At 35.7% G+C, this 25,407-nt stretch overlaps 4 protein-coding genes and 1 pseudogene across 7 annotated transcripts; all 5 read right to left on the reverse strand.

The window, feature by feature from the left end:
- Positions 1-6,310: 6,310 nt before the first annotated feature.
- LOC148771814 (uncharacterized) lies at positions 6,311-8,011 on the reverse strand (annotated as a pseudogene). The gene is made up of 4 exons (XR_016030162.1): positions 7,966-8,011; positions 7,800-7,887; positions 7,288-7,701; positions 6,311-7,190 (listed from the first exon to the last, which is right to left on the reverse strand). The product of XR_016030162.1 is annotated as an uncharacterized LOC148771814 (transcript).
- LOC148771815 (uncharacterized) lies at positions 7,570-8,848 on the reverse strand. Its single transcript, XM_088815528.1, has 4 exons — positions 8,487-8,848; positions 7,966-8,364; positions 7,800-7,887; positions 7,570-7,701 (listed from the first exon to the last, which is right to left on the reverse strand). The coding sequence occupies exons 1-2, from the start codon at positions 8,846-8,848 to the stop codon at positions 8,070-8,072; spliced, it is 657 nt and encodes a 218-aa protein (XP_088671654.1). The 3' UTR covers positions 7,570-7,701; positions 7,800-7,887; positions 7,966-8,069.
- Positions 8,849-8,912: 64 nt separating this feature from the next.
- LOC148771816 (uncharacterized) lies at positions 8,913-11,050 on the reverse strand. Its single transcript, XM_088815527.1, has 2 exons — positions 10,460-11,050; positions 8,913-10,070 (listed from the first exon to the last, which is right to left on the reverse strand). Exons 1-2 carry the CDS (start codon positions 10,603-10,605, stop codon positions 8,921-8,923), a joined length of 1,296 nt encoding a protein of 431 aa, XP_088671653.1. The 5' UTR covers positions 10,606-11,050; the 3' UTR covers positions 8,913-8,920.
- Positions 11,051-15,517: 4,467 nt separating this feature from the next.
- On the reverse strand, positions 15,518-17,164 carry LOC105963533 (Carbohydrate-binding protein). The gene has a single exon (XM_088815529.1). It carries the CDS (start codon positions 17,087-17,089, stop codon positions 15,899-15,901), a length of 1,191 nt encoding a protein of 396 aa, XP_088671655.1. The 5' UTR covers positions 17,090-17,164; the 3' UTR covers positions 15,518-15,898.
- A 2,489-nt stretch (positions 17,165-19,653) lies between these two features.
- Positions 19,654-25,136, reverse strand: LOC105963532 (hypothetical protein). Of its 3 annotated transcripts, none has more exons than XR_001173284.2 (4): positions 24,152-25,136; positions 22,067-22,254; positions 20,396-21,049; positions 19,654-19,846 (listed from the first exon to the last, which is right to left on the reverse strand). XR_001173284.2 is itself a non-coding variant. In XM_012987939.2 (3 exons), exons 1-3 carry the CDS (start codon positions 24,804-24,806, stop codon positions 20,492-20,494), a joined length of 1,401 nt encoding a protein of 466 aa, XP_012843393.2. In that variant the 5' UTR covers positions 24,807-25,136; the 3' UTR covers positions 20,001-20,491. The 3 variants fall into 3 exon arrangements, 1 of the variants encoding a protein (XP_012843393.2); XR_001173283.2 differs by lacking the exon at positions 19,654-19,846 and adding an exon at positions 20,001-20,289; XM_012987939.2 differs by lacking the exon at positions 19,654-19,846 and having other exon boundaries at positions 20,001-21,049.
- Positions 25,137-25,407: the final 271 nt, after the last annotated feature.

Below are 25,407 nucleotides of genomic sequence, written 5' to 3' on the forward strand. Positions count from 1 at the left end.
TTAATTAGGCATACTCCTCGTTATAAAAAAAAGGTAAATTACACCCAAACCCCTAAGGTAACTTTAAGGTCCCTGTTATATCGATAATTACACTCACTTATTGAAACGCAGTTATGAACTTTAATGGGATAATGCATTGGATACGTTATTACGATAAAATTCTACCGAACTAATGGTTTCAGGAAGTGATTCTGTGATAAATTCTCTAAACCACTGTGATTCTGTTATAAATTCTTCCAAAAAGATCCGCAATCAAATGGTGAAATCCAACAAATCGAACATAGGTCGTTTCCTATGAAAATAGTTTCTTACAACATATATATATATATATATATATATATATATATATATATATATATATATATCAATTTATATATTTTATTTGATAGATACAACATAATTCCCATAATTTGTTTCACAGACATGTGAGTCGTCCAAGATAACATCCAAAAGAAGGATCTCGACGCGAGGAATCCAACGGTGTTTCAATCGTCGAATTCCAATCACCATATCTACTGTTAAGCCTTCAAGAAGCAAAATTGCACACAAAACTTCAACGTCAATTGTGAAAATTTGTTAGTCAACTATATTGTCCCCAGAGTCAACTACGGAAATTGGATAGTTAACTACATATTTTCGATATCAACTATATAAATTTTCGATGTCTAACTATAATACTGTTGGCACGAGATTTCTGTTTGTGAAGATTGAAGAAATCCGCCATACGTGGAAACTAGAGATTGGCAAAGATTTGTTTTCCATGTTTATTTTAGAATTAATTAGAGTCCTATTCTTGTAATATTTTTATTAGGACTTAGATTTATTTCCATGTATTATATTCTAGTTAGGTATCTTTTGTACTTATCTAGAATAGAAGTAGAAATCGACTAGGATTCTATTACCTAGTTAAATCGATTTCTTAGGGCCCAAGTTAGGTTTAGGGTGGAGATTTTGTGCCTATATAAGGCCCTCAACCTCATATGAGTCCGATGGAGCTTTACAAAGAAAAATCCCAGCATAAAGGCTTTGAAGGGTGCAGCCCGTGCTGCAGCCCTGTCTGCACGACAGGTGTGGCAACAGAACAGGTTTCTTCTACCAGGCCATAAAGAAGATCGGCGTTTCGGGAGAAGTGCTTAAAAGATCTCGGGAGAGGTCGATCCGCCGTTTGAAGGAAGTTCAACATTGGAGGAAGTCCAAGAGTGCGGAGGAGGAATTGCTTTGATTATCAACAAGTTCGAGTCGTGTGCAAGAACGGCGTATCACATAAAGAGGGAGTCTTTAGTGTTTTATTAAGTCCTATTAATGTACACTTAAATCTGAACTAGTTTTGCAAGTCCTCGTGGATGTAGGGTACGTTTGTATCCGAACCACATTAAATTGTTGTGTTCTTTATTCTGCTTTTCGTAGATTTATTACTGTGACAACACAACAATTATGTTACGTCACCTAATGTCGTAACATGTAGTCTGTCTCAACAGATGAGTGGACTTTGATAGGCATTCAAATTCAACAATTGGCATCAGAGCGGGTCACTAGATATACTTAGTGTCTGATTTTGGGTTTTGATTTGTTTGCTTTGCTTATTGGATGACGTGTGTTCACAAGGATGGTTGAGACGGAAGTCTGTCACGGCATTCACCCAATTCCGCTGCGTTGTAACGTGCCCCGTGATGGGACACTCTGATAGAAGACCAAGACGGGTGAAGAAAAGTGACATCTTTGTTGCAGGGAGAGTAAATCTCATCTGCACGGAGAGTTCTTGTTAAACATGGATTCTAACCAATCAATGCCAAAGGGGGAGATTGTTGGCACGAGATTTCTGTTTGTGAAGATTGAAGAAATCCGCCATACGTGGAAACTAAAGATTGGCAAAGATTTGTTTTCCATGTTTATTTTAGAATTAATTAGAGTCCTATTCTTGTAATATTTTTATTAGGACTTAGATTTATTTCCATGTATTATATTCTAGTTAGGTATCTTTTGTACTTATCTAGAATAGAAGTAGAAATCGACTAGGATTCTATTACCTAGTTAAATCGATTTCTTAGGGCCCAAGTTAGGTTTAGGGTGGAGATTTTGTGCCTATATAAGGCCCTCAACCTCATATGAGTCCGATGGAGCTTTACAAAGAAAAATCCCAGCATAAAGGCTTTGAAGGGTGCAGCCCGTGCTGCAGCCCTGTCTGCACGACAGGTGTGGCAACAGAACAGGTTTCTTCTACCAGGCCATAAAGAAGATCGGCGTTTCGGGAGAAGTGCTTAAAAGATCTCGGGAGAGGTCGATCCGCCGTTTGAAGGAAGTTCAACATTGGAGGAAGTCCAAGAGTGCGGAGGAGGAATTGCTTTGATTATCAACAAGTTCGAGTCGTGTGCAAGAACGGCGTATCACATAAAGAGGGAGTCTTTAGTGTTTTATTAAGTCCTATTAATGTACACTTAAATCTGAACTAGTTTTGCAAGTCCTCGTGGATGTAGGGTACGTTTGTATCCGAACCACATTAAATTGTTGTGTTCTTTATTCTGCTTTTCGTAGATTTATTACTGTGACAACACAACAATTATGTTACGTCACCTAATGTCGTAACATGTAGTCTGTCTCAACAGATGAGTGGACTTTGATAGGCATTCAAATTCAACAATTGGCATCAGAGCGGGTCACTAGATATACTTAGTGTCTGATTTTGGGTTTTGATTTGTTTGCTTTGCTTATTGGATGACGTGTGTTCACAAGGATGGTTGAGACGGAAGTCTGTCACGGCATTCACCCAATTCCGTTGCGTTGTAACGTGCCCCGTGATGGGACACTCTGATAGAAGACCAAGACGGGTGAAGAAAAGTGACATCTTTGTTGCAGGGAGAGTAAATCTCATCTGCACGGAGAGTTCTTGTTAAACATGGATTCTAACCAATCAATGCCAAAGGGGGAGATTGTTGGCACGAGATTTCTGTTTGTGAAGATTGAAGAAATCCGCCATACGTGGAAACTAAAGATTGGCAAAGATTTGTTTTCCATGTTTATTTTAGAATTAATTAGAGTCCTATTCTTGTAATATTTTTATTAGGACTTAGATTTATTTCCATGTATTATATTCTAGTTAGGTATCTTTTGTACTTATCTAGAATAGAAGTAGAAATCGACTAGGATTCTATTACCTAGTTAAATCGATTTCTTAGGGCCCAAGTTAGGTTTAGGGTGGAGATTTTGTGCCTATATAAGGCCCTCAACCTCATATGAGTCCGATGGAGCTTTACAAAGAAAAATCCCAGCATAAAGGCTTTGAAGGGTGCAGCCCGTGCTGCAGCCCTGTCTGCACGACAGGTGTGGCAACAGAACAGGTTTCTTCTACCAGGCCATAAAGAAGATCGGCGTTTCGGGAGAAGTGCTTAAAAGATCTCGGGAGAGGTCGATCCGCCGTTTGAAGGAAGTTCAACATTGGAGGAAGTCCAAGAGTGCGGAGGAGGAATTGCTTTGATTATCAACAAGTTCGAGTCGTGTGCAAGAACGGCGTATCACATAAAGAGGGAGTCTTTAGTGTTTTATTAAGTCCTATTAATGTACACTTAAATCTGAACTAGTTTTGCAAGTCCTCGTGGATGTAGGGTACGTTTGTATCCGAACCACATTAAATTGTTGTGTTCTTTATTCTGCTTTTCGTAGATTTATTACTGTGACAACACAACAATTATGTTACGTCACCTAATGTCGTAACATGTAGTCTGTCTCAACAGATGAGTGGACTTTGATAGGCATTCAAATTCAACAAATACAATGGTAGTCAACTATAATTTCTCATCACTTAACTCTATTTTTTTCAGTTTAAGATTGAGATTATAGTATTTCTAAGTTAAATCTCCACAACATAAGCTATCAGACAATAAAATAGAAATGGTATCCAGACAGTAGTACGAAAGACTGATTCTATTGTCAGGAAAAAGAAGATTAACAAGAAAGAGAAAAAAAATGTGCAAAAAGTAGAAATAACGAAAGAAAAGAAAAACGAAATATAACATAGAGAAGAGAGAGAGTGATCACATGCAAAGTTAAAAGAGGGAAGAGAGTAGGAAATTACTTCACCATGAGTGCACTTTAAACAATCCAATTTTTTTTCTTGTAACTTTTTTTCAGATCGTGGATCGTCAGAATTCTGATTAGCTGACTCACCATTAATTAACTTTAATATTAATTAACTTTAAACAATCAATAATTGTTTTCTGGTAGTCGGTCGGAGCTCGGATTAGCTAACTTAACATTAGTTAACTTCAATATTTGTTAACTTTAACATTAGTAGGCATCTTTTTCTTTTTTCTTTTTTTTTTATCCGGCTGTGGGTCGTCAAATTTCTGGTTAATTGCTCACTCAATATTAGTTAATTTCAACATTAGTTAACTTAAACATTAACATAAAATTGTCAAGTACCAGTTAATACTTAATCAGCTAATCGAAGCCCTAAATACCCACTGCCGGAAAAAAAGAATTAAAAGGAAAAAAAAATGGTCAGATGTTAGCTAATGCAAAGTGAGCTAATGCATAATCATCTAATCAGAGCTTCGACGTCCCGTTGCTGAAAAAAAAAAAAAAGTTAAAAAGTTGAAAGAAAAAAAATTGGACGTCACCTAATGTTGAAGTCAGCTAATAATAGTTTGTTAATGCAAGTCAATTAATCGGAGGTCCGACGACCGCCGCCGGAAAAAAAATTAAAATAAAAAAGATAAAAACTAGAAAACGACATGTCAACTAAACGTTGAAGTTTAACTAATGTTGAGTCAGTTAACCGGAACTCCGACAAACAACCGAAGGAAAACAAAACAAAAAACAAAAAGATGTCAACTAATGTTAAAGTTGACTAATGTTGAAGTTAACTAACGTTGAGTCAGCTAACCGAAGCTCCGACGACCCACCACCGGAAACAAATTAGAGGAAAAAAAATGAAATGTCAAATGTCAAATGTCAAATAATGTTGAATTAGTTAATGATGAGTCAGCTAACCGGTCCGACGACCCACCATCGGAAACAAATTAAGGAAAAAAAATGGAATGTCAAATGTCAACTAATTTTGAAGTTATTTAATGATTAGTCAGCTAACCGGTCTGACAACCAGCCGACGCAAAAAAAAAAAAAAAAGAAAAAGAAAAAAAAAAAAAAAAAGAAAAAGAAAAAAAAGAAAAAAAAAAAGTGGAATGTCAACTAATGCTAAATCAGCTAAACAGAGCTCCAACGACCCGCCGCCGGAAAAAAAAATTAAAATATAAGAAAAAAGGATAAAAGAAAAAAAAAATGAATGTGAACTAGCTAATTGAAGTTAACTAATGTTGAGTCAGCTAACCATAGCTCCGACGATAAGCCGCTGGAAAAAAAACTACAATAAAATAAAAGATAAGAGAAAAAAAATATCTACTAATTGATGTTAACTAATGCTCAGTCTAATCGGGGCTCTGACCACCCAGACCACCTTTGAAAAACAATTTTAAAAAATAATTTTTAAAAAATAATTTTTCTTAGTAATTTTTTTTTAATAAATAAATAAAAATAATTATAATCAAAATAAAATAAAATAAAATAAGATGAAACAAACCGTTATGAGGGTATAAGCTAATTATTTGTGTTTATATGAAATGAAACTTAGAACTAATGAATTTTACTCGAAAACATAAAAATGCTTGGGCTTATCCCACATTATGTAAACTAGTGAGGGGGTTCTCTCAAATAACCCCTAAAATATAATAGAGGCTTGTCTATCAATTATGAATTTGATCCACACTCTATTCTTTTATGTAATGAAGGGGTTATCCCTCATTTTCCGAGGCAATTTTTTTTTTTTTGGTGTGGTTTTAATATGTAGTTTTTAAAACGGTGTTGTTTTAGAAGTAGTTACGAAATTGGGGTTGACCGCCACTTGCAACGGCGGCACCGGTAGGAGACGCCGACGGCGGCACCAAGTGAAGACGTCACCCACAACGGCGGCAGGGCTGGAGACGCCGCCACCGGTGGCGTCTTCTCCCTATTAATATTTTAATATTTTAATATTTTAATATTTTAATATTTTCTGATTTTTTAATATTTTTATTATTTTTTAATATTTTAATATTTTATTATTTTAATATTTTATGATTTTTTAATATTTTAATATTTTCTGATTTTTAATTTTTTTTTACAAATAAAACAATTCTAACTACATTCATTAGTTTGATGTTAGTATTAAATTTATTACATTTTCTCAATTAGTGTTAAATTAATCATTGCATATATTTATCTAATCAATACAATAAAATAGTGTACAATCTTAAAAACATGTAGACAAAAACAAAAGGAGTTCTAGAAAATAAAAGAGTTATATAAAATAAATAGGTCCAATAAAAGAGTTATATAAAATAAATAGGTCCAAAATGAGTACAAAGACAAAATGAGTACAAGAAAATAAAATTGACACTATGAAGTCAGTGCCTATGTGAACCAGTGCCACATGCAGGTGCCCGTTTAGTCCTACGCGGCCTACCATCTCGACGAATGTCAGGATCTGCCGGTACATCATCAACAAACTGGGTGTCATCCGGTGGATATGGAACATGGGAAACATTATACAGTGGTCGGATCCGCTCTTGGGGACTTGAGTATCCCAAATTGAGCTTCAAATGTGGACCCCATGAAGAGAACCGAGTATCAATAGCAGGAGGATATGGGGTAGCTAGAGAATCGGACCATGGCATATCAGGAACGTAATCATTCGTGGATGGACCAACTAAATCTGTAAATGTGGGTACCTGAGATGTAGACGCACCGAACATATCCATAAATCCCTGTGTAGTAGATAAATCGTCCATACCTCCATGCACAGAAACATCTGCATAAAAGGGTGTATGAGAAGCAAATGAACCGGCAACATCTCCAGATGGAGGTACCCGAGATGTAGATGCATAATAGTTCCCCTCTCTCGTCTGTCTCACGTCATGCTCCAATTCAGTAGCTCTTTCGATAGCGCTAGACCTTCTTCTGGTACGTCTATCTCGATGCGAAGAAGGTATAGGAGGTATGGCAGGTATCGGAGGTAAGCTGGACGAAGCACCATCTCTACGTAGAAGTTGAGTCCCAGCTGCATACATCCGTGTAGCGTTGTCATTATACATATCATATATCCGATTGTAATCTCGAGAAACTGCTCTAGCAGCAAGACTCATGGATATAAGCTGATTACCCTGAAATAAAAGGCATTACAAGTTTAAGAACTTAAAAAACTGAAAAAACAAATTGAAAAACATCGAAAGTAATGGTTGTTTTGAGAAAAATACTAACCACGAGATCTAGTAAAATCGGGTCTCCGACCTGAATACCGATATCATCAAGATTGTCAACCGGTGATATCAAACGACGTTTGTGCCTCTCATACCACTCGTAGTATCCTGGATCTGTTTGATAGTCAACGGGAGAATCAAGTCGGCCATGCCATCTATCAACATAGATACGGTGAAAACGAGCCCAATCTCTACCCCTGCACCTCTACGATCATAAGAATGCAACTTAATCTCAATATCATGATCAGTAGGATGTGGTGGTATATGTTGCACCCTCCCAAACTGACGTAGCACCCTATACGGACGATGCATCTCAACTCTCTCGTAAAATATAAGGGGACAACTCGACAACCAAAGTTGTGGATGCACTATATCAGGATACTCAAGTAAAGCGCCAAACTCAGGATCTAGTTCACTATAAGGCATCCATGTAAACAAGAAAAAAAATTTTTTTTAATATAATTTTTAATAGACCACAAACATTAACTTAAATGTTGTTAACTTATAAATAACCTGATCCCAGAGCATCCGATCGAGCGTCGTACGATAAACACGTATATTGTTTCGCGAGGACCAAGTGTGACTAGTAGGTCTGATCCAACTGTAATATCATATGAAAATTTGCTAAGTCAATATATTAACATTCATATAAATAAATTATTAGTACTAAGATGTTTACCGTGCACCGTAAGGAGGGTGGGGATATGCAAGCCGACGGGGATCATCTTCTACTACTGGTACTATTGCTGGAGCGAGTAAATGTATCCTCGACCATGCCCAACACTAATTATTAAACATAAAAATATCAAAAACCGCAAGTATAATAAGATGCAAATCGACTACGAGACGACCACAACGATATACTCCATAGAACATAGTATCAATTAAATACTGCATCACTCTAGGGTGTGGATCATCATCACCATCATCTCCATATAAACCCCAAATCCAACCATCACAGCATCTCCCGATCACAATATCATCCACGTTTGCCGATGTAATCGATCTGGATACGTGCTCTGACTTGCGGTATAGCAACGAAGTGTCCCCCGGACCATAAACATAACTGACATCCATCCTGTATAATAATATACATAGAACACTCAGATAATAAGCACAAGTGCAATAATAAATACACACGAATAACTAGAACACTCAGATAATAGCACAAGTTACTCAGATAGCATTTGAAAAAACCACCTCCAAGCCGTCGTGGTTCCATTGTCAACAAGAGCAAATGCTAGTGGTAGCACTTGGTTATTGGCGTCCAAACAAACGGCAATTAGTAACTTGTGCTTGTACTTAGTGTAGAGATGAGTTCCATCTACACTAATAACTTTTTGACAGAACTTGAATCCATCCAAGCATGACTTGAAGGCCCAAAAGAAGTACTTGATCATCTTCCGTGTTGGAATATCTATTGGTTTGAAAACCCACTCAATTGCCGTACCCGGGTTCGTTCTATGGAGTGCCTTCATAAACTTTGGCAATTTGTTCGCTGAGGACTCCCAACTCCCGAACAAGTTATCTCTGCAACGCTTCAAACCATACCAAGCTTGCATCTTTGAAAGTTGAAATCCTAATTGAGACCTCACAATATTCTGTGCTTGTGTTATTTTGCAAGTTGGATCATCTCAAACGGACTGAACCAATAAGGCAGCAATGTAGTTTCTGCCCAAATTCTTGTGTTCATTCGATATTTCATCCATTATGCAATTGTGGGGCCCACCATATCTCGTAATAAGGAAGAATCCTTTGCCCGATTTTTCAATTCCCCGCAACGACCATCTACAAGGCTTTTCAGGTGTGCTATGCTTGCACTTGACACTCCATAGCTTCGGCTTACTTTCGACAACCGTGAATTCCCGTTTAGCAAATCGAATCGAATTGTCTCTCACTGCGGCGCAAAGGCGTTTTTTGTCCTCAAACACCATCCCAACCTCAAGAATACCTCGATCGCTATCGTAAAACTTATCATATCGGCCCCTTCCAACATCAACTGAATCTGCCGCCACTTCTGGAAACGGCATCGAGAAAAATGGGATTGACTCATACAACGTCGGTTGTTCCTCTGCTTCCGCCTCGTTGTGCTGCAACCACGTCTCCCGAACATCATCTTGTACGTCTTCATCTTCATTGTCGTCGTCTCCGTCATCGGATGGTTCGGAATTCACAGGACTGTTCGGCCCAAAGGAGTCACCTATAAGGTCATCATCTTCGAAAATGCTCCGTCTCGGGGAACTCGACTCACCAACAAATCCCCCTAAATTACCATAGTTAATTGTATGGGAATCTCTGTGCACCTCTCTCGCTCCACTAGTCTCACAATAATTAGGGATACTTTGTGTCGCCGCCAGAAAATCCGGAGTCACCTCTGGTTGTGAGAAATATGGTTCATTCAAATCAAATGCCTCTACGGTCACTTGTGGTGGGGCACTATCAATGTACTTCGGTTCAATCTCAACAAATACTTCGATTGCCTCATTCCCTTCGTCCGGATCAATATACATTTGTAAATCTTCATCTGTTGTCATCTCAGTAATCATCTCTATCATTCTTTCTCCATTATAAATGTAAGATTTGCAACACACTCTTAGCCCAAACTGATTAACATCGAAATCTAGACGTTGATACAACTTTGACAGAAATTGTGCAAAGGACAAGTCACGCTTAATTCGAAATGTTGTTTTGTGGGCAATACCATATTGCACTACCCAATCATCGGGAATTATGTGACCTCCAAAGTACACGTACACTTTGACATTAGTTTTAGCCGCGATCAATCTTCAAAAGATTAAGGAGATAATTAACTCATCAATCCAGATTAATTAATAATGAGGCATATTAGTTAAAAAATAATAATTTAACTAAGCACACCAAAAAATTAATTAGTTAATTTAATTTAATTGCCCGATGTTTTACAAAACAACACCATTTTAGTATTGTTTTACAAAACAACACCAAAAAAAAATTGTCCATGCTTATAAAATATATATAGTACTAATACCTAATATAAAAGAAATAAACTACTAACTAACTAACTAACAACCCACAAACATCCTAAAAAACACTAATCACATGTATTTACAATAATTAATTAAAAATTTTGGACATAATATAAAATTATAATAATAATTTTTTTTTAATTATTTACAATAATAATAAAAAATTACCTCGTTGGGTGAAGAGCACCGGCGGCGGCAACTGGAGCACCGGCTGAGGCGATAGGAGCACCGGCAGCTGGGAAGGCGACGGCGGCGGAGGCAGCGGCGGGCAGGCGGCGGCGGCCCCAACGGAGAAAGTCGCCGGAGGTAATCATATATGTTATTTTGAATTTTAAAAATAATTTTTCTTTTTGTTTTTAAAATTTAACAGAAGTAAAAAGAAGAGTTGGGGGAAGGGGAAGAAGAGCTGGGGGAAGAAGAGCTGGGGGAGAGAGATTGAAGACGCCACCGACACGGGCGTCTTTAAGAGACGCCGTTATCAGCGGCGTCTTCTGGTCAAAGGCGCCGTTCCCCATGCTGTCCTGATCCGGCTGTCTTCATCTGGACCGTCGGATCAATCTTTGAATATGCACCGTTCAAAAATAATATATTTAAACATAAATAAATAAATAAACCACAGGAGACGCCGTTGGAGCTGGCGTCTCCTCTCGGTGCCGCCGTGGTGGGTGGCGGTCAACACCAATTTGGTTACTCCTCCCAAAATAACCCTATTTTAAAAACTGCCTCCTAAAACTACACACACAAAAAAAAAATGCCCCCTCATTTCCCTTTTTTTCTTTCCTTTTTAAGGGGAAATGTGGGATACCCCTCGTTTTGAAAATATATAGGGATAGGTCCTATGGATTTCTCTTCTCTAGTCAAAAACCTAAATTCTAATCTTAATTTGATTGACCCCCTAGACAAATTAAAATACTCATTTTGCCCTTTTAGTTACAATTTAAAACCCTAACCCCCTAACCTTTTCTCCCACTCCCTCCCACATTTTTTTCCAGCCATCATTTCTCCCTCTCCCGCTCTCTCTCTTTTTTTCTCTCCCTTCATCTCTTTCTCTCTAACTCTCTCTCTCTTATCTTTCTTTCTCTCTCTCTTCATCTCTCTCTAACTCTCTCTCTCTTATCTTTCTTTCTCTCTCTCTCTCTTCATCTGTCTCTAAAACTCTCTCTCTCTTCTCTTTCTTTCTCTCTTCATCTCTCTCTAACTTTCTCTCAATGGCTGTCCACAGCCCTCCGCCGCCGCGGCTGCTCCCCCATCTCCTTGCGCCGCCGCCGCCGCTACTCCATTCACCTCCGCTACAATGCCGCCATCGCTGCTCCGCCGCCGCCTTGCGCCACCGCTCCGCCACGGCCTTGTGCCGGCCGTCGTTGCTCCTCCCACTGCCTTGAACTCCGTATTAAACCATCCACTTCACCTCTTTAAGTTATTTTTTTAATTTATGAATGTCCATCCATTTTTAATTTATTTTTTTAAGCTCTGAATTCTTACTATTTCACATTTTTTTTTTATGAAAACCAACTGAATTCGAAAATTTCAAAGCGTGATTCGAAAATTTGTAGTCAGATCTAATGGTGAATTTTATATCTGGAACTGGTGGTGTTTGATTTGTATATATTTACTGCATTTATCAAAAAAGCACCAGATCTACTATATTTTTGAATTTTGAAAGATCTGTGAACAATTAATATTAAAAAAAATATTCTTTGGATTAATTTAATTTTTTATTATAAATATATGTAGTTCTTTTTTTTGTATTCATTTGAAGATGATTTGAAATGCCTCGAGTTTAAGAGCTTTATTTGTCTATAGTAGAAACTTAATCAGTAGTGGTTACTTAGACATATACAGTCATATGTAGTCATGTATAGTCATGGCTACATATAAACTATACATGACTATAGGGCTCGTAGCATACTATAGTCACATGTAGTCGATTTCAGTTCAGTAAATTTATCAACAAAAAAAAATCATTTTCTTTTATATTTTTCATGTAATCGAACTTGCATGTTTCATTTTGTTATTTAACTCGTATTTTTTTGTCGCATGTTTTGCTTTTATTATAATTGTATGACATGCAGAGAATAAGATGCGATGAAGTGCCTTGTGAAGTTTGATTCATGCTACAGTAGTCTAGCATTTATGTCACTATATATAACTATAGATAATTGTAGATAACTATAGTCCCCTGTAGTAACATACAGTATATGTATGCTATAGGTTTTTTAATGTACATTAATACTTGTTCATTTTTTGTTTGTTAGTTGATTTATAATATCAAGATCTAAATTGTGAATTTTATTTGTTGGTGTAGATGAATTTTGGGGTAAAAAGACAGTACGTCACTACATATAACTATACATGACTTTTGAACATGTAGAGTACACTGTAGTCATATGTAGTATACTTTCAGTACAGTAATATTACCGAAATTTGAATTTATTAAAAAAAATTAAAAAATTAAAAAATTAAAAAATAAAAAAATTTAAAAAAATTAAAAAAATCGAAAAATTAAAAAAATCAAAATATTAAAAAATGATTTTATAAAAAAATACAATAATAATAAAAAAATGTACAATATATATATACAGCAATAAAAAAATTATTAAATTAAAAATGATTTTATATGCAGTACAAAAATACTAAATGCAGGTCCAAAATGATAAATGCGGTTGGTGAAAATGTTGTTGGGCGAAAATTGCAAATAAAGGCACAATAGTACTTTTGCATCTCCAGAAAGTATCTCAAAAGAATATTTTTAGGGGTGGACCTATCCTTATATATTTTCCATGTGAGGGGTGTATATCAAATCAACCCTTTTTTTTAATTCATGATTCTTGATTTGTTAAAATAATAAAAATATAATCCATTTTACATGAATTGTTAGAGCCCGTTTGGCTAAACTTATTTTAAACAGTTGATAAGCTCTTACGTCTGATGAGATGTTTTAAGAGCTGATAAGCTGTTACATCTTATTTTTAGAATTAATCTGAAAAGTGTTCGGGTAATGAACTTATTTGCTATTTTATTCATTACAAGATCTTAAATAAAAAAGTGTGGTAGAGATACTTATTAAAAAATATCTTATTTGCTCACACCTTTTTTTTTTAAATAAGATTTTTTTGAAAAAAAACTTACTAAACACTTTGAAAAAGCTCATAAATTGACATCTTATAAACTCTTTTTAACATTTTATAAAATTAGCTAAACACCATCTTATAGATTGGTTATAATGAAATTTAACGAGGACCATTTCAATGAAAATAGGATTTACTGAACCATCTATATATTTGATTGCATGTTCATTTATTGAAAAAAGAATATAAATATTAAATAAAGAAAAACCCAATTTCTATTTGTGAACTCTTCTTAAGTCATAACTATTAACTATTAAATTTGAACTACAAAAATAAGCTCTATGGGGTAATTTGCTAAATATTTTTGAACTCTAATTGTCTTTTAAATCAGTACATACCAACTTTTGCAATTTCCAGAAAGTCATGTGTTCTTCAAACTCCTCACATTCCGTCAGATCACATGCAACCCCATTGCATTCTGTTAAATTTGCTCCATCCATACTCTCCGCAGCTGCCATCATTGAAAAGCTCTGTCACACACATAATCATCCATCTACATATGCACATGCGCACCACACACGCACACACATACGATTTTGGTTACACTTATTCATCTCCGTTGTAACCTACTAATCATGGAAATAAAACCAAAATATATTAAAATTTGTTTGGTGATGGTAACGTTTGTGGTGATGTACGCACCAAAGATTTTTTTTTTATTGAGCTTATTTAACTAAGTTGTGTAACTAAGCTACGCAAATAAATTGTCTAAATTGTGTAATTATACCATCTAAGTTGTGTAAGTAAGTTGTGCATATGTTGTATAGTTGCTTTAGTTTTTTCTTCATTGTATATTTACTAAATTGTTCCTTATTAATATAACTAAGTTGTGCAGATCACCGCGTCGCCGTTACTGTTAGTTTTTCTTAGCAAAATGGTAAAATGCGCATATTCTTATAGCTATAGAAAATATTTTTGAGGGACCTCCAGCTAATTTCCCCTAGTTCTATTCATAAAGTTTTAAGTATTCAATTTATAGTGCATTGTGAATGATTTATCGTGTTTTGAAGGTGTAAAGTAGAATTAATTTTTTATAAAGGTGCAAAATATCATAATGCTATTTTTCTAGGGTGTAAATTGAAATTATAGTGTAAATCTACTAGTGATTTTAGTTGTTTTAACAACTTCTTAATTAACTTGGTTTATAAATCATTTTTGTGCTAGTAATATCAATTACTACTTTCCTTTATCATTCGTAGTTACTAGTTACAAGTTACAATCTACTTCAAGGCAAAAAAAAAGGAGACCGTCCAAAACCCAACCCGAATTATCCGACCACCCAACCCCCGATGCTCGCCTCTTTGTCTAAGTTAGGAATTTCGTCTCGTCTACAAACAGCTCAGCCCTTCATTTATACGAAAATAGCAGAACCAACTATCACTACGAAAAAAAAATGATCATTTTGTCTGCAGTTTCATGCAAGAGACTCTGATGGTTATCATATGCAGAAAGAATATTAAAAATAAAAAATAAACCGAAAGAAAGAAAACACGATGAGATATAAATACTAAATCGGATAAATATATTTTGAGCTTATAACTATTACTTTTACTCAAAACACACTTTATCGCATCATCATTAGTGGATGTAGACTTGTCGTTTCAAAGCGAAAACTGCGATTCAAAACCAGTACTTGCAAAAAAAAAAAAAAAAAAAAAAAAAAAAAAAAAAAAAAAGAAACCGGTCGAACGGAGAAGTTTTATGCCCTATGAATACCTTTGCCTTCTCTAAGAAACTTGTCGCGGTACTGCAATAGCTGTATGCGCTTCATCCAACACAAACATTTGAATTCGAACTTGCTGATAATTCGAACTTGATGCTGCAGTAGTTAGTTGTATCCTAAATGTGCAATATTTCGCAATAAACCCCTCTTGGATATGTCGTAAACACGATTTTTAAGCTTGAATTTAAAATTACAAGGATGACAATATTTTTTGCATATAAATGTACAGAAATGCAATAGGAGAAATTGCGAGTAATGAACTAATTTAGTCATCGTCTTCAAAATAGCAGGGGAGGCAGCCATAGATGTATGTATAGCAAAACTAATTTATGTAAATCTATTTTCTCTATTTTTTTTCTTTTCGATCGTGCATCCTGAGAAAATCACAGGTCGAATACTCAATTTCATAGTCTGTGAGTACACTTTAAAACATTTCAAATACAGAAAAAAAAATATATATCTACATCGAACAATGTTTATATAACAGAGAATTCATGTCCTAGAAGCAAATACATAGTAATTAATAACTACGATTTCGGAGAAGTCATTACCGAATTTAAAATCAATTTCTAGCATCGGCATCCACATCAGATCGATCCACCAGCAGCCAGCCCGACTACTCGTAGAGAACCTACGCATCAAATTTGACAATGCCGACTACATATTTCAAGACTATAAGAATTGCTTCCTTCGAAAAAATAAAAATATAACAAAAAAATAAAAATGTCCCACGCTCGGGTTTTTATTTTTTATTTTTTATGCAGGCATCAATACTCGAGTGTTGCCTACCATATGCAGAAACAATGCAAAACATATAGTAAGAATAACCGAAGACTTAGCACCGACATATCTCACAACCTCAAACCCTCTCGCCGCAACCTCGTCATGAACAACATTCACACTTCCCCTCAACCCTTCGTTTATTTTCCATAGTAAAAACTCGACAACCGATCGGACGGTTTCGAATGTCACCCTGCCTGTCACATCAAGAACGAACCTCCGATTGCTCGGTACTGCCAATGTAGACGTAACGCTACTAACCCATCCCTTATTCTCCAAATCGTTACTCAAACGAGTTTCTTGCTCGAATTTCTTCGCCTTTTCACTCGATCCCGACACAGAATCTTGATTCGAATCTGTAAGAACCTGGTGAGAGGTTTTCACGAGAGTCTCGACAGCTCCGTTGCATAGCGAAACCAAGAAATCGGTCACTTTGTTCTGATGTTTGGGATCCGTCAGCCCGGAGAACATCTCGTCGTAGAAATTGACGTCCATTGTTTTGTCGAGATAAACCGCAACAGCTGTGCTGACGAAAGTCTTGATGCAGTCGGCTACTAGTACTCTGCATTTATCATCCGACACCACACTTATCCAAGCACCCATTGATGAAGAAGTAGATTTCTCGGAGCCAAGATTTTCACGATCGGAATAAAACCCCAAAACCAAATTCTTCGCGAAACTACCGACAACGACCGAGACGAACCCTGTCCCGGCACTAGACATCAACTTATCCATAACCCTGTCCGAAAAACTCGAACTTTCCACTTCTTGAATCTCGTTCGTGCTATTATCGACATTATATCCTCTTAATATTCCGACAGTCATGGACTGGCAAACGCGAGTGACCGAGTCGGAAAACTCCTTCGATCTGGCGATTTTCGAGAGCTGCTTCAAGCTATTGGGAATGTCGTCGGAGTCGGATTCGAGGAACTCCTTCAAATCACGGGACACGACGGTGATCGTCTCGGCGGAATCGGAGACCATTTCGGCCATCGAAACGAGGGAGCCGAACAACTTTGAGATTCGCTTCCTCTTTCGGGCTACACACGGCATCTGGTACACACGGTACGCGCCGTAGCTCGAGAAACCGACGAGTCCCAATACTATTATCCATTTCTTCTTTCTTCTGGTGAAATCTAAACCCCTTTTCACCAACTCATTATCCATACAGCTCAAATGAATATATAAAAAAGAAAAATAAAAAAAACCCCAAAATCCCCAATTTCTTCTAAGATACCTAACCTAAAGTAAAGGTGAAATAGATTTTGCAAGAGCTCAAATCTAATAAAGAAGATAAAATTGAAGGGATTTATAGTCTGGAAATAAAAGAAAAAAAGGATAAAATTTGAAAATACCAAGAAAGAAGAAGGCTCCTCGGGATTGGTGAACACTGAAACTCTGGTTGATTGATTGATTGGTGTAATAATTACTCTGGGAAAATAACTGCAGCTTGACAAAATATATTTACCCTTCCTTTTTCGCCGCACCACCTGTACATACAGAAGGCTACATGTAGAGAGAGAGAGAGAGAGAGAGAGAGAGAGAGAGAGTTTGATAAAACGGAGTTGAGATGGGCGATTGAATTGAGAAGGAAAGAGGAAGGGTTTGTTTGTTTGCAAGGTCAAAATTGTGGCGCACAATTAAAAAAGGGGAATTTTAATTTGGCGATTCAGAACAAAGAATTGGTGATACGTTTGTTTGTTGTTGTTGTTGTTGAGATGATAATCTGCTATTGGCTTTCCCAGGATACTGGTCACGTGCGCCACTGTGAGGCTCCAGATTTTCTTTTTTTTTTTCTTTTTTTTTTGGGAAAATACAATAAAGGAAGTGATAAGAAAAACTCTTCCATTTTTAAGAAAAATAATAACAAAATTCCTATTAAATTAGTTTAAAGAGGTTGGTTGAAGGACTACGTTTCCTTCATTTAAATATAGTACATCGTTGATGCTGCAGTTGACAATAATATTGTTGTCAATCTCTATAATATATTTTTTTCTGTTGCACAACAATATTATTATATAACACAATAATATTGTTGTTAATATCATTGTCTAATTAAATCATATTATTGTTTTTTTAATATAAGACCATGTTTGGTTCCAAAGATAAATTATGATTAACTAAATAGTTGGACTTGATTTGGTGTTTGGTATCCTCAATAAATTGCCGGGTCGAACAACAAACATTATATTATCATGGCTTATTTTGCCTTATCTTGCATTCTAATGAGTTTTTTTGTTGGACGTTTCAAACTCCAATAAAATAATTGGGTCTCATTAGATTATTTAATCTTATCTTACCAACCAAACGGGGCATAAATGTGTTAGACAGTGATATAGTTAATATCACTATCAACTATAGTATTACTATTGTTTGCAACATGGAAAACAAAAATCAACCACAGTAATACAGTTAATCTTATTGTCAATAACAGTAATATTATTGTTTGCATCATTGACCACCTGTCAACGGCGAAAAAACAATCTTCAGAAAAGCAAGTAAAAAAAAAGTCAACGGTGGAAAAATAAGTCAAAAAAATTTCAACACCAGAGATTGGCCATCAACGTCGGCGGCTATCAAAATTAAGTTCGAGGTCAAAATTGAATAATTAGTAATATTATCGTTAAACCATGTTAAATTGATATTGAAATTGAGATTAAATAACTCAAATATATTAAAATTTGAGGGATGATTTAGTCTTTTACAGCTCAAATTAGAACATTTTTTTCTTTTTTTTTAATAAATGAGCTATTTTGGTGGATTAGTTATGATTTATGAATTAGTAGCCCCTAATAGGGAAATTCTATGCTAGTGAATATAACCAGGCACCCTAATTAATAAGATTCCCACTACGGGTTTAGTTATGGCCCAATGAGTTTTTAGAAATATAATTATAAAATAAATAAAAAATGACACATGTCAAGAAAAGAGCCACCCGGTGAAAATCACCAGGTGTAGCATCGTATTTCCCCTAGTCCTATTAGTAATAACCCCATAGAATTGCAAAAATGACAGCTCATCTTACGAAAGTAAAACTTTGAGTATCTTCGATGTCAAACTCAAAAGAAACTATGAAAATCCTAGATGTCAGATACTAAATGGGAATTTTAAAATTTTATCTATCCTATTTGGCATTTGGCAAGATTGAGATTATCTGATGTCTTCTCCAATGTAACAAACACACTCAAGGCTCAAAATATTTTCTTAGAATATTTTCTTAGAAACTAAAAAGAAAATTATAACAAAGATGATTTGGCACTTTAGAGATCCTTAAGATGAGTGTCGAATTTAAATTTGACTTTTCTACTCAAAGTTATTACGATTTCAAAACCAAAAATATTGTGTGCATTACAAATTTTACTTATGCAGTTCATTTTCAACATTTTCAAACATAAGTCTTAGTAAGAACAATAAACAAGCTACGTAACTTTAAAGAATTACAATAATTAGATTTAGGGAAACATAAATTTAAAAAGAAAGAAAGCAAAATACCGGGCTTTTTTTGGACTCCGTGCGTCGTAACACAAAGTACGCAATCTGTTGCCGGCTTTATTGCACGGATCACAGTTTTTCACTACATGCTTCACTACCCGGAAGTCAGTACGTATTTCATAAATCGGATGAACTTGGGGCCGGGCAGATTGTAATAGTCTGCCTTGTGAGTCGATATAACTTAGTCTTTTGTTTAATTAATTTCAAAGCTAAAAAAATATAAAATAAATATCACTTGCATAATTGATCTTGTATATGCTACACCAAATTAATCATACCGAATATCTAGATGTACACACAATATCCCACATATACACACATAAATATCTGCAAAATGAGTAGTTAACGGTACAAACAAAACATCAGAACCATCGTTTAAGCAACACGAAACTGACTCAAGAAACGCTGATTCCATGAACTCGCCCTCCAATTCTGATCAAGAAATCGATAATTCTTAAAACCGTGAGCAAGTCTATAAATAAAATAAAAAATAAATAAATAAATAAAAAACTAAACAATCTCACGATTTAGATGTGACATCGGAACAGAGGTACTGTATTTTCACTATATATATACATATACAAACTGAATCAACAAACAACATGATATTTCATATTTTCTTGTCATATATACATTAAAAGTATTACATTTCAGCTTTTTCCTCCCTAGTGAAGATGAAGCTGTGACCTCACAACATCAAAATAAAAAAAACCAATGTAGTAAGAAATCACTAACAATGATAGGGAGATATTTGCACAGCTAAGCCAAGTTATTGGCTCAAAGCTATAGCAAAAAACCGAAAGGGGAAAAAAATAAAAAGACGAGGAACAAAAAGTGTTCCTCCACAATGGCTTTTCTGGGCTTCAATAATAAATCTGAAAAAAAAAAAAAAAAAAAAAAAAGAATCACCAAAACTTTTTGCACTCTGCTATTATCACGTGCGACGAACTTCAAACAATAGGGACTTGTGATGTTTCTAACCTGGCAAATCTAAGACGGGCTGCTGGCACATAGTCCATTCCACGGACCAGTCCGTAGAGTAATTCTTCCCCCCCTGGCAGAAAAACGACATGAAACTCACGATGAAGTTTTGGCGGTTGTATTTCCTTGGGTTGAGGCTAATTTGTATTTAATGGGCACTGTGCAATCTGAATCATCCTCAAGATCACTAAACGATATATCTTCTTCGTTTTCTATAATTGTGGTGCTGCAATAACCGACTAAATCCGAATCTTCCTTTAGCCAGTCATCTTCATCATCATCTTCATCTTCGTTATCATTATTATTTTCTTGCATAGGTGTTTCAATGGAAGAAGAAGAAGAAGACGAAGAAGAAGAAGAAGAAGAAGAAGAAACAACGATAATTTCCTTCTCGTGGAAATTGGGCGATGGGTCTTCTTTGATAACCGACTTGTCAACAAACTCAACTTCGTTATACGAGTGCTTATCGATCTCGTATACAGCTGCCGTTTGGTGCGACGCACTTCCAAAACGGGAGTCTTCGTGAGAATGCGTGTTCTCTCGTGGTGAATATGCGCTTTCTTTGGAGTAAAAAGTATTCATTCCTAACCAGTACGATGACTCCTTATTCTGTTTTTGTAGCTCATGCATCCACATAGCCCTTGCTTCCACAATCTGCATTCAAATATATATGATTTAGCAGAATATTACATATATGATGATTTGCACTCGGTAAAATAACAGAAAGCAGCTTATGCGAGTCGTTTTTTTTTTTTTTTTTTATAATTAGCTTATGCAAGTCTGGGCAATAATCATACTTCATGATGGCGACAAATAATTATAAATTTATCTTCACCAAGGATATCAATTTTACACTAACATCCATTAGAGAGAAATCATCACGTTTCTAGAAATGACAATTGTGCCGTTCTTAAAAGTTCAATTATAGTAACCTTACAAGGGTTCGCCACATTTCAATTCTACCCCTAGAACTTCATTTTACAGTTATCACATAGTATACTTTGGATAATATTTACGGAAATTTGATTAAATATGGAAGAGCTTCTTCAGTCAGATGTTTTTAAATTTGGATAAACATCATGGGGTTTAACACTCGACATTTTTCATAAAATAATGGCTCCTAGTCTGGACCAAACAACTGGGGTTATAATTAACACGAGAACAAATGTTAGAGGTCGATGTCATATTAGAAACTTTAAACTAAAATGAGGTTCTTGAAATTATCCCAAGAGTAATTTTGTCAAAAATATCGTAGAACTTCTTAAATTAGTTAATACGAGGCCAAATTAGATTTTTATTTATACTTTTTGCTAAAAAAAAAACCACAACGTCGGTCTGGGTCTATTTCTTTGACAGCGATGTACATTAATCATTACGAACCTAAGGGACATAACTGTATCGACGCAACCAATAAGGAAATCTTTGTGATTGTCAGGAAAAACATTAATTACCATGAAAACCAAATACGGGGAAGGTAAGTAAACTAAGAGCATATTACACAGACATTACAACTTAGTAAACTTGTCTGTCTAGTGCATCGTGGTTGCAAATTTGGTAATTTAAGCAGAAAAATAGTGAGAGCTGCTACTGTGGATAATCAATGATGGTTCAATAACCGCAAACTCAAACATTAATGTATATCAGTGCTTTTGACGTCTAATACTAACTAACCTGCGGCGAAGACAAGAGGTCGGCATCGTGTTTATTTAACCTTGAATGCAGAAGAACGAAATAGACCATCCAAAAGTAGCACTCACTCATATGAACTGGGCAAAGTTCAATTCTAAGAGCGGCTAATCTTGGTGCTAGATGTTCAACAGCCATCGCATGCTTGTACTGGGAATCAGATATATCGAAATCTGAAAGGGAAAAATTGACAATTAGACGGAAAAGACTAAAAGAGTAGAAATGTTATTACTCTAATGATAGTGGATTTGTTCATTTACAATTATCAAAACAACTATTTGAAGGGAAAATATGAACCATCGAGTCGCAATCGTAAAACCAAAAAACATCCATGTTTTTTCAGGGGAAAAAGTTCAGAAGTAGATAACGCCAAAAGAACTCTACTTTTATAAACTAGATTATTGACACGCAGATAGCACTTAATCAGCCAAGCCCAACAAATCTAGTCAGCAGATTCTGAAAATAACACAGTGGCCAAAACGTGACTGTTTAAATAATGCAGAAACGTGTCTGGTTATTAGTATTTCGAGAATATATTTATATTCCCTCAAGTTACTGTTTGAACTATCATAAACCCACTAACTGCAACTAAACATCTTCGACAAGACATCTACTTCTCCTAGTAAACACACTAAATCAACATTGACGAGGTATTTTTTGTGGCAATTGTCAACAGAAAAAGTTCATATCATTATATTCCAACAGAACTTCCAAACACTTTTCAATTAAATGAACTTTTATGTATGTCTAATGGAGCTATTCTTCCAAACACTGAGATATATGAAGAATATCTTAGTTATTTTATGATAAGCAAATGTTTAACTTTCTATATAAACATCTTGCAAATTCTCCACAAGTAACTATCAAGCTGAAGAAAACAGTTTTATGATAAATGTATGTACTGCCCATCTACCTCACACTTCGACAGAAAAACAGCCTTTTCATACTTCTCTGGACTCTACATCAGTCTTATTTTATGATTGGAGGTCAGCTCCAAAGTAAAATTAGTTAAAAACTTCTCAATTATTGCATTATCTCTAATTCAGGTTTAGTCTTGCAATGGTTTACCATTAATACCTATCCAATTACATTTCATGGTATATATCAGGTCATCCATCTCTTCTGAATGTAACCCATCTTATTCAGTCTTTATCTAGTTCAGCTAACTAAAAAATATATGAATTTTTTTAATTACATTAGCACATGATTTATGCAACTCCATCTTATCATTCCCATCTCTATTACAAGAAAAGTTGAATATAAAATAACTTTATCACATCCAAAACTACATAATTCTAAGTCATAACATCGCGAAAATACTCCAATTACATTTATGTAGCCTTAGTTCCGTACATTTATCATCCGTGATACATCCCTCACTAAAAGAATCTAAGCCCGGGTATTAATATCATACAAAAGCCCCTCCAAACTTTGCAACATTGCTGCAAGTACTCTTGTATTGACTAAAATAAGTAAGTGTCGAGCTTATTCCCAATTAATATTTTGTATTACACATCTGTCGACTCAATAAACTTCACTGTTCTCATACTACATATAATCATGGATTTTACTCAGCAAATAGCATACATTTAAGCAGATGAAGAGAGAAAGAACAATAAAATGACAAATTAAAAAAAATTAAAAAATCAACAAGTGCTATTAGAATTCAGATACTTATTTGTATTTGTTATATGCATTCTCGACTGGACATCGAAGACTATCTCCACCATTTAACTTCCAAAGATATATTTCTACTTTTTCTAACTACAATGACTCACATTTTCACCATAGACGTAGAAGCAAGCTTTTTCTGAACCATCTTCGCCTAAAGGTTGGTCACTAAAACACTGTCCTAACTAAAAATCCTCATTCGGTGTGAAGTGAAAAGTGCCACTCCCGATTCTAATATTTATAAGGGGGTCAAAAAAAATCGAAACTGGTATGAATTTATCAACAATACTTCTCCAAGTTTGAATAATTTTATACACAAAATCATGAAGTGTCAAAAAACAATATAAAATCAGAACCAACAATACTAATTAACAGAACACAACAGAAACATTTGCTCACCATCAAATTCCTCTTCCTCTGATAATGGGAAATCCAACCAGGTTTCGGGATGATGTGCAATATTCCTCGCGAAGGCCAAAACTTCCTCCGTAATTCCAATTGCGTCCTCGATTAAATTTGTGTAATAATCCTCATATGCAGGCTCCTCAAATTGACCAGACTCTCCCTCTTCATACTCCACCAATTCTTCATTCTCCTCCTCGTCATCATTGGGCGACCCGGCCCCACCGGATAATTTTTCCGAGGGCAACGAAGCCGATTTCTGACTGAACGGGAGCGGCGGCGGTGGCGGCGGCGGAGGAGGAGGAGCGAGAAAAGAAGCAACGCCCCAAAGTTGGCGCGTGAGGCTGTCTCTGAATTCAGATAAATCCTCCTTCACCCCACGCCCTTGATTGTCATCACCGTCGAGATCTCCATCATCGCCGCCACGATTGTAACCTGAATCGCCATCACTATCCTCCGACGACGACCGACGATCTTCGGCAGAGAGCGCGTCGTTGTGTCGCGGCAGATCTTCCGGCGACGCGGCGGCGTCGTTTGCGGTGGGTCGTGGAACGACGTCGTCCGGGGTCCTCTCCTCCTCCTCCGCCGCCGCCGCATCTCCGTCGTCATCGAGGCGGAGAGAATTGGCAATGGAACGAGCAAGCCAGGACATATTTTCCTAACGACGTCGTTTTTTGCGTGATGGAGATCGACGATTGATTTTTGAATAAAGTTTTGGCTGCAGGTTTAGAAAATGATGATGTTTTTTTTTTCTGGTGGGATTATTTTTTTCTTCGCCCTCTTTTTACTGCTCACGTGGACTCCTATTTTTCAAACTATTTTTTTTTTCTTTTTTTTTTTTTTGATAAATAAGTTATTTTATTTTGAATTAATAACTTATCCAATTGGGGAATAAGTTTATATATTCTGTCACGCAATTTAAATGCCCAATTGAAGTTAGCCAACAACCAAGTCATTCATTTAGTTGTTTATTAATATTTATTCAAACGCCTTTTGAAATTATATACAATGTAATGAATAAGCATGAGTTGAATTGAAAATCTAATAATGAACATCAAATCTATTTTAAATCATCATAAGTCTGAACTATTGGGTAAACTACAGTCACCCCTCATTTTAAATAATTTTATAAAAACATTATGTAATTCGGTTATTTACCGAATTAAATCATATATTCATTTCGTTAAATGGTATGAAATGTTGGCATACCGAAATTTCAGTTCGATTTTACCGATTTAACATCCTTGAATTTA

Source organism: Erythranthe guttata, chromosome 3, assembly GCF_056151865.1.
Source record: "Erythranthe guttata isolate IM_541 chromosome 3, IM_541, whole genome shotgun sequence".
Taxonomy (NCBI): domain Eukaryota; kingdom Viridiplantae; phylum Streptophyta; class Magnoliopsida; order Lamiales; family Phrymaceae; genus Erythranthe; species Erythranthe guttata.